At 40.9% G+C, this 9938-nt stretch overlaps 1 protein-coding gene across 1 annotated transcript in view; it reads left to right on the top strand.

Annotated features, from left to right (window-relative positions):
• The first annotated feature begins 585 nt into the window (after positions 1 to 585).
• Positions 586 to 9938, top strand: part of EFCAB2 (EF-hand calcium binding domain 2) — a 66613-nt gene continuing 57260 nt past the window's right edge. Inside the window, 2 exon segments of the mRNA XM_046678002.1 lie at positions 586 to 730; positions 914 to 998. Of these exon segments, the coding sequence (XP_046533958.1) occupies positions 586 to 730; positions 914 to 998 (230 nt within the window).

The raw sequence follows: 9938 nt of genomic DNA, 5'->3' as shown, positions 1-9938 counted from the left end.
TCTGCTGTTGCTGGTCTCTCTGCCTAAAAACCTCCCTGCAGATATTCTCAAGGCTGGCCCTTCCCTCCTTCAGGTCTGTGCAGGAGTCACCGTGTCACTGAGGCAGACCTTCCCAGACCGCTATGGCTTCCCGTTCTCCCCACCCACACCCCCAGCACTCCTCCTGTCCCTTCCGTGATCTATTTTTTTCCAGAACCATTTGACTTACCATATATTTTATCAAACGTGTGTAAGCTGATACATCTCCTCCAATAAAAATAGCTCCACGGCGGCAGGGATTTTTGTCTATTTCATTCCTTACAATAACCTCAGCACCTAGAAGTGCGTCTAGCTCAGAGTAGGTACACAGTAACTATTTATTGAGTAAATGACTTTAATTGTTTGATATAATTAGGTCTTAGTTTGAGAGCTCTTTGAGGGAGCATCACACGGTGCTTTCGTGTGCCTCCTGCGCAATCAGTCCCCCTCAAGCGCAGAGGCCCTTCAGCGGTAGCGGGCACACTAGTGACCTGCACTCGACGTCTGTGGCACTGGATTCCCTCTGCCTCTCAGGCCCTGGCTCCACCCACACTGCTTGGAGGGAAGATGGACCGGGCTGGTGATGTTCTTGACCTTAATCTGGTGGTGGCTCCCCGCCTATATGCATATGTAAAAACTCCCAGAGCTGTGTACTTCAGATTGGTGCACCTTTGTTACTATATTGGATGTGCATTATGCCCCAGTAAAAAAGGTAAGGAAAATGAGTCTGTTCCACCTTTGAGATCATCTCAACGTGCTACATGACACGTTAAGAAGATTAGGAGAGAGTGCTACATGTTCTTCCTTATTAAGAATTTCCAACTGAGTTACTGAAATTTTTGTTTTGGATTCAAAATTGAAGTAAAATAATTTTTATTTACTTTGTCTTTTGCAGAGATAGCAGTAGCAGAATTTCACAAAAAAATCAAAGAGCCTTTTGAAGTCTTTGACCATGAGTCGAATAACACAGAGGATGTGAGGTTTGGAAATATTTTCTTTGTTCTAATTCTAAATTACTGATATTACTCATAAAATAGAAGAGGGCTCTTTTCTTTTTATATTCCTTGGTTTATTATGCTATTTAAAGTATTTCTTTTCCTGTGCCCTGGAAAAGGTCTTTGCCTACTATTGCTTCATATCAAAACTGTTTCTTATTCTTTGTAGTCTGGTGAAGTGAATATATCCACATGGCCTTTTCCAACCTGTGACTGTAAATTCTGTGAGTGAGATGAACTCTACCGTAGCTTGAGTGCTAGACACAGTGTTGGCGCTCAGTAAATATTTGTCGAGTGGATGAATAGAATTTGCTTTTAAAATAAATAGGTATGTATTGTCAAGGTGTGAATGAGATATTACAAAGAAAGATTCATAATGCTTAAACAATGATACACTCCCCAAGTAAAATAACAAAAAGAATGAAAAAAACATAAAAAGATGAAAGAAATATGTGAATAGTGGCAGATCTAGAACAAGAGACAAAGAATAGTTTGAGATCAGAAAAAAAAAAGGCAAAAGGTAGAGGAGACTATATGAGTATTGTTGAAGAACAAAAATGCAACTGAGTAAATTTAAAGATCTAATTGACTTTATTCAGTGATTCATGAGTTGGGCAACACCCCATCCAGCAGATAGACAGGCGCTCAGAGGAGCTGTACAAAATTAAAGGTGTTATAGGCAGGAACAGGATGGGACAAAGAAGTTAAAAAAAGTGGATTATTTCAGGCAAGCTCACCTTGTCTTGGGGAGGGGAGGGGTCTATCAGGCAGCTCACTTCACTAGTATTGACCAGGGGATTCCAAACTGATTGGTTTAAAATTCTACTCCTGGGAGAGGCTGAAACTGCAATTTGGTTAACTAGAAGTCTCAGTGGGCCTTAGCACCAGTGACTCCATTTTGGGCCTGTTGTTCCCGTATAATAGAAGTTGTGGGATCCACACCGCATACATCAAAGAAAGGCAGTACAACCATTCTTCCAGGAGGTCAAGCTAATGAGGAAAATTCGATGGGATCAGGATCTCAAGACAAAGAACCCAGTACACAGAGGCCAGCAAAGCAGTGGGAAGTGATTTAAAAATGGTCCTGGGAAGGAACTGTTGATGCTGTTACACCAGCACCATCACTTCCAGCGCCAGGCAAGGGACTAAGTGCTTTAAACCTGAGCTAAACTGGGTGAACAATACGAGACCTTGTTTTATTTAGCTGTGACAAATTGTAACTATATGTATTCCTTAGTTTCTCACTCCTGAAGGTACAAGATGTGATTGCAGGAAAGGAGGCTAAGTGTCATCAATTTCATTACTTGACAGCAAGACCTTATAAAGTTCTGTTTTATACCTTGACTATGTTTATGGGCCTTCCTGCAGTGGATGAGGTGGAGAATGAAGCTAAGTCCCAGCACCACAACTGCAGTCAGCCTAGTGTGAGCCTTGGCTCAGCCACTGCCAAGGAAGTGTGAGAACGCCCTGCAGGGCTGCAACACTGGGCAGCCCCAAGTGCCTCTGGCCGCAGCGTGTGCTTTGTGAACATCACCCATGGAGCACCATACCTTAGTGTGAATGTCCTAGCAGAAAGTGACTGGGTGGGGCTGTGGGGCGGGGGGAGAGTTCGGGAGGGGAGGGGAGCATGCAGCTCTTCCTGGAATTTGAATGACTAAACAACTTGTGAACTACCTCAGACCTCTCCCTGAAGCTGAAGTGCTCTCCTGGGCAGGGGAGAGGGATTGTTAGAGAAGTCAGGCAGGCAGAGGAAAGCCTGGGATAGCTTCCTGAGCTAGAAGGGGGCAGACATTTACTCAAGCATGCTGTCTGACGAGCTCCCTGTGGTGGGGGCTGGGGGCTTCCTGTAAGTTGCCTCATTTTCGTCTTTTTATTTGTGTGGTCAGGGTTGGCATCTCTGGTTTTGGAGACCAGGAGAAGGCAGACAGTTTGCTCAAGGTTGCATAAGGGTCTTTCTAATTCCAGGACTTCCTTTTGGTGTGCCATGCCACCCCCCAACCCTCCCTCCACCCCTGCCCTTCACGGACGTCATGGGCCTGCTTCCTGCCTTTAGGCCTCCTGACAGTAGCAGTGAAAAGAAAATCTCAATCCCTTAGAGCAGTGAGGCCAGACCATTTTTTTGGTTAAAGGGCTAATTCGGGAAAAATAAACGTGTTTATGGGATGCATCTTTTTCAAAATTAAAATAATTTTACTGAGTCCCTGAGGGAAAGTGTATATTCTTACAACTTAAATTGTCTACTTTATTAAATAAAGAGGGTTACTAAGAAAATGGGCATCGTTCTTATCACTAAAATATTAATGCTCAGCTTATTTGAGTTGTAGTGACCTGGATGAATGCAGCTCTCTAATGTTTACTCCTCCTGTTGATTTGGATGGCATTTTAAAGTTTATGATGAGTGTTCTCATGCTCCGAATATCTTTACCATCCCCTCTTTATTGGACAGAGAAGCAGAACGACTTGCCCAAGATCAAACAGTGGGCAGCAGAGAGGGAGCTCAATTAGTTTCTTCTGTCTGGGGCAGCCGTGCAGCAGCCTGGAGGAGGCCCTGGGGACGCAGTGATGAGCACGGACTGGTCCTGTCTCTCCCGGCCTCCCCAGGTCTCTGTTTGTAAAACAGTTAATCCAGCTAGAATTTATTTTGGCATGTGATTAAAAGTAGAGGTCCAAACAGACTTTTTTTTTTTTAAATTACTGAACAGTTTATTTTATTTACTTCTTGAATTGTTAGGCCTGCTTTATACTATACTGCATTTTTGATAGTTGGGTTTAATTTGGGCTATAAATTCTGATCTATTGCTTTACCTTTCACTCTTATACTAGGTCAATCCTATATTAATTGCTGTCAATTTAAAATATGCTTTAACATGTGATAGAACTAGTCTCTTTATTGCTCTTCTTCTTAAAGATTTTAATTAAAGATTGAAAAAAAAGACATAGAACCTAACCTAAGTGTGGATAAATGGATAAAGGAGTTGTGATATATATATATATACACACACAATGGAATATTATTCTGCCATAAAAGTGAGGAAATCCTACTATTTGAGACAACATAGATGGCATTATACTAGATGAAATAAATCAGGCAGAGAGAAACATACTGTATGATCTCACTTATATGTGGAATCTAAAAATAACAAAGCAAAAAGCCAAACTCATAGAAAGAGACCAGACTTGTGGTTACCAGAGGCAGAAGGTGGGGGGAGGGGGAATTGGAGGAAGGGTGTCAAAAGTCACAAACTTCCAGCTTGAAGAAAGATAAATCCTGGGCAAGTGAGTGACATCAGCATCATGGAAGAGTGAGCTTTTCTGGTAATCCCTCCCCTCCACCATATAAGGAAAAAGTTATTCATACTCCAACAGAGGACATCCAAACACAACACGAAAGACGTCTGAGAGAACCACGCAGCCATATGATGGAGGGCAGAGAGACTAGAGCCCCCTTGGAGGAGGCGGAACAGGCTAAGAGAAAACTTCGCTACCTCCCCAAAAGAGTGTGATCCAGGACTGCAGGAGGCCTCCAAGAGGGAAGGAAGGAGGGGACGTTCATTTGTGGGACCATCAAAGATCCCTGAGGGCCCTTGCAGCCTAGAGGGAAGCCCTCTTCTGGGGGCAAAAGCTTTCATGTGAGGGGTGACCTCATCAAGGCAACACTCCAGGAAAGCAGAGCAAGAAAACCCTGAGAGTACACCAAAGAAAGCACCACCCCCAACCCCAGCCCAGCACAGCTCCAGTGCCTGGGATCCCAGCAGAAGGCAGAGGGCTCAGAATACGTGGCTCTTAACCTCCACCCAGTGGCAATAGGTGGTGACTGTGACCAAATAATACCGTAATGTGCAAAAACAGAGCCACACCCTCTAGCAGTATCAAAAATTATATTAAATCTCCAGACCAGAGAGAAAATGACAAGTACCCAGAAATCAGTCCTGAGGACACAGAAATATGTAATCTAAATGACAGAGAATTCAAAATAGCTATTACCAAAAAACTCAATGAGTTAAAAGAGAGTGTAGAGAAACACTTCAACGAGTTCAGGAGCTACTTCACAAAAGGCCATGTATGATAAACCGATAGTCAACATCATACTCCATGGGGAAAAACTGAGTGCCATCCCTCTGAGAACAGGAACACAACAAGGATGCCTACTATCACTACTCTTATTCAACACAGTACTGGAGGTTTTGGCCAGAGCAACTAGGCAAGAGAAAGGAATAAAAGGAATCCAAATAGGGAGTGAAGAAGTGAAACTCTCACTGTTTGCAGACAACATGATCTTATATAAAGAAAACCCTAAAGAATCCATCAGAAAACTATTAGAAATAATCAAAAACTACAGTAAAGTTGCAGGGTACAAAATCAACTTTCAAAAATCAGTTGCATTTCTATACTCAACCAACTTACAGAAAGAGAAGTCAAGAATACAATTCCATTTACAATTGCAACAAAAAGAATAAAGTAGGAATAAATTTAACTAAGGAGGTGAAGGACTTATACATGAAAGCTATAAGACATTATTGAAAGAAATAGATGATGACATAAAGAGATGGAAAGAGAGTCCATGCACATGGATTGGAAAAATAAACATAGTTAAAATGTCCATACTGCCCAAAGCAATCTACAGATTCAATGCAATCCCAATCAGAATTCCAATGACATTCTTCATGGAAATAGAACAAAGAATCCTAAAATTCATATGGGGCAACCAAAGACCCCGAATTGCTAAAGCAATCCTGAGAGAAAAAAAAAAAAAACAAACAAATCTGGAGGCATCACAATCCCTGACTTCAAAACGTACTACAAAGCCATAATGATCAAAACAGCATGGTACTGGTACAAAAACACAGGCACACAGATCAATGGAACAGAACTGAAAGCCCAGAAATAAAACCACACATTTACCAATAGCTAATCTTCAACAAAGGTGCCAAGAACATACAATGGAGAAAAGATAGTCTCTTCAACAAATGGTGTTTGGAAAACTGGACAGCCACATGCAAAAGAATGAAAGTAGACTATTATTTCACGCCATACACAAAAATAAACTCTAAATGGATCAAAGACTTGAAGATAAGTCCTGAAACCATAAAACTCCTGAAAGATACTATGGGTAGTACACTCTTTGACATTGAACTTAGAAGGATCTTTTTTAATACCATGTCTTCTCAGACAAGGCAAACAGAAGAAAACATAAACAAGTGGGACTTCATCAGACTAAAGAGCTTCTGCAAGGCAAAAGAAACTAGGATCAAAACAAAAAGACAGCCCACCAATTCGGAGAAAATATTTGCAAACCATATATTTGACAAGAGGTTAATCTCCATAATATGTAAAGAACTCACACAACTGAACAAAAAAAATCAAACAGCCTGATCAAAAAATGGGCAGAAGATATGAACAGAAATTTTTCCAAAGACGATATACAGATGGCCAATAAGCACATGAAAAGATGTTCAACATCACTAATCATCAGGGAAATGCAAATCAAAACTACACTAAGATACCACCTTACTCCTATTAAAATGGCTATAATCGCTAAGACTAAAAATAACAGATGTTGGAGAGGGTGTGGAGAGAAGGGAGCCCTCATCCACTGCTGGTGGGGATGCAAACTGGTGCAGTCACTATGGAAAACAGTATGGAGATTCCTCAAAAAACTAAAAATAGAAATACTACATGACCCACCTATGCCACTACTGGGTATCTACCCAAAGTACTTGAAATCAACAATCCAGAGTAACATATGTGCCCCTATATTCATTGTAGCACTATTCACAATAGCCAAGACATGGGAGCAATCCAAGTGTCCATCACTGAGGAGTGGATAAAGAAGATGTGGTATATATATAATGGAAACAACTCAGCCATAAAAAAAGACAAAATCATTCCATTTGTAACAACATGGATGGACCTGGAGGGTATTATGTTAAGTGAAATAAGCCAGACTGAGAAAGACAAACACCATATGATTTCACTCAAATATGAAATATAAACAAACACATGGACAAAGAAAACAGTTCAGTGGTTACCAGGGGAAAGGAAGTGGGGACGGGTACAGAGGGTGAAGGGGAGCACTTATGTGGTGACAGACAAGAAATAATGTACAACTGAAATTTCACAATGATGTAAACCATTATGAACTCAGTAATAAAAAAAAGTCCTGGGCATGTAATGTTCAGCTTGATGACTGTGGCTAACACTGCTGTGGGATATATAGGAAAGTTGTTAGGAGAGTAAATCCTAAGAGTTCTCATCACAAGGAGAATTTTTTTCTTTCTTTTCTTTTTATTCTATCCATATGAGATGATGGATGTTAGCTGAACTACTGTGGTAATCATTTCACAGTATATGTAAATCAAACCACCATGCTGTACTCCTTAAAATCATCCAGTGATGTGTGTCAGTTATTTCTCAGTAACACTGGAAAAAGACAGAATTGACGGCAGTGTTCTGTACAAAGAGTGGTGTAAAAGAGGGTCTGAATGGAGTGAGAGCTCCAGAGACACATACGATAGCTCGATTGGGCAAGGAAGAGAGAGCTGTTCCTGGAGAGGCGTCCAGGGCATCTGGCTGTTCCTTCCCCAATGTGCTTTCCTCCTCAGCAGGGGTGTGGCGCCATCTCCCTGGAGGGCAGACCTGGGCCCCCTTAGAGATGAGTGCTGGCTACTCTCCCTTCCCCTGACCCCTGCTTTGCATGGCTTGAAAGGCTTAATTTGAGATTTTATCACATGAGGTAGAGGTGGGTTGAGTGTTGTGACTGCCAGGCAGCCAGCGGGTTTCCATCACTCTGCAAAACATTGCGAAATGGGCCCCTGCTGCCTGCCACCTGCCCTGCCCAGGGGCAGCCCCGGGGTCTAGAATCAGACTTGCTGGGCTCCATCCCTTGCTTTGTGACTGTCAGTAACTTAGTTATTCTCTCTGTGCCTCCGTGGTCACATTCGCCCCCTAAGATTGGTGTAAGTAGTTCTCCTGGTGGTTTGGAGACCCCTGTGTGTCCCAGGACCCTTTCAGGGCTCTGGGAGGTCAAAACTATTTCCATAATAAATCTAAGACAGTATTTGCTATTTGCGCTCTCATTTCTTCACGGGTGTGTCTTCGTGTTCTTCAGAAGCATCGTGGTGAGTGCTACTGCAGTAGACTGAGTGCAGAGCTAGATGTGAGGGTCCAGCTGTGTTCTGTGAGCCAGACACTAAAGAGATCTGTCAACATGTGAAATAGTGCCATTCTTCTAATTAAACTTGCTTTTTGTTTTAGAAAATTTATTTTCCATAAAATTTATGTTATTTATGTAAAAATATAATGGGTTTATTCATTGTTACTTCTAAATGAAGAAATCAACATTTTTAAAATTTGAAGTTTAGTTTCTAATATGCTAAATATAGATAAATATAACTCACATAAACAAAAGCTTTTTGAGGGTCTCAATAATTTTTAAGAGTGTGAAAAGTGTTCTAAGACCAAAGAGTTTGGGAACCACCCTTATCAGTGGACATTTTTAAAGCTCTTAGAACAATATCAGCATGGAACAAATCAACTTAGTATGTAAAGCTTAGAACACTATTAGATATTATTATTATTTCACTTTATATGCTTTTTTTTTAAAGATTGGTACCTGAGCTAACAACTGTTATCAATCTTCTTTTTTTTTCTTTCTGCTTTTTCTCCCCAAATCCCCCCAGTATATAGTTGTATATTTTAGTTGTGGGTCCTAGTTGTGGCACGTGGGGCGCCGCCTCAGCGTGGCCTGATGAGTAGTGCCATGTCCGTGCCCAGGATCCGAACCAGAGAAACCCTGGGCCGCCGAAGTGGAGTGTGCAAACTTAACCACTGGGCCACGGGGCTGGCCCCTCACTTTATATTCTTAAAATAAATAATTCAGACTTGTTTTTCCTCTATTTAATCCGGATTAGCAATGTTATATTGCATATAACAAAACTCTCATAAGAATGTTTTACTTATTTCTATGTGTTCTGTTTTGATCTTTAAAGCTCTGAAGCAGTTCATTTTCCTTGTTAAATGGTTTTTGAAAGTTGGCATCTCGAAAAACATTGAGTCAGGTTTTCAATATCATTAATTAGGGTCATTTTTATTTTGCCTCAAATAAAACATACAACATAATATATTTTGACATACATACATTTTCCTGTTCTGTGTTCATATGTCGATCAATAAGATTGAAAAATAAGTTTTTGAATAGATAATACATACACAAGAGATAAAATTCTAAAGGTACAAAGAATATACAGTGATGGGTAAATCTCTTCACCTCCAACTCTGACTGTCCAGTTCCCTTTTCTAAAGGCAAGATTTCTTATCAGTTTCTCTAGTTCTTCCAGAGGTCGTCCTTGCAGATACAAGTGTATGTGTACGTATTTTTTATTGTGGTAATATATATAACATAAAACTTAACATTTTAGCCATTTTTAAGTATTCGGCTCAGTGGCAGTAAGTACATGCATATCACTTCCATCCATCTCTAGAACTCTTCATCTTTCTAAACTGAAACTCTGTACCCTTATTAAACAGTAACTCCCCATTCCCTCTCTCCCTAACTCCTGACCACCACCGTTCTACTTTCTATCTCCATGAGTCTGACTACTCTAGGTACCTCATATAAGTGGAATCATACAATATTTATCCTTTTGTGTCTGGCTTATTTCACTTAGCATAATGTCTTCAAGGTTCATCATGTTGTAGCATGTGTCAGGCTTTCATTCCTTTTTAAGGCTGAATAATATTCCACTGTGTCTGTACACGCCACCTTTTGTTTATCCATTCATCTGTCCACGGACATTTGTGTTGTTTCTACCTTTTGGCTATTTGTATAATGGTGCTGTGAACATTGGTGTACAAATATCTAAGTCCCTGCTTTTAGTTCTGATGTGGATTAAGGCTGCCCCAGCTAGAGAAGCCCAAGGTGACCTG

This window comes from Equus quagga, chromosome 12 (assembly GCF_021613505.1).
Source record: "Equus quagga isolate Etosha38 chromosome 12, UCLA_HA_Equagga_1.0, whole genome shotgun sequence".
Classification (NCBI taxonomy): domain Eukaryota; kingdom Metazoa; phylum Chordata; class Mammalia; order Perissodactyla; family Equidae; genus Equus; species Equus quagga.
The sequence above is the reverse complement of the archived record's forward strand: the minus strand, read 5'-3'. Positions and strand labels throughout refer to the sequence as shown.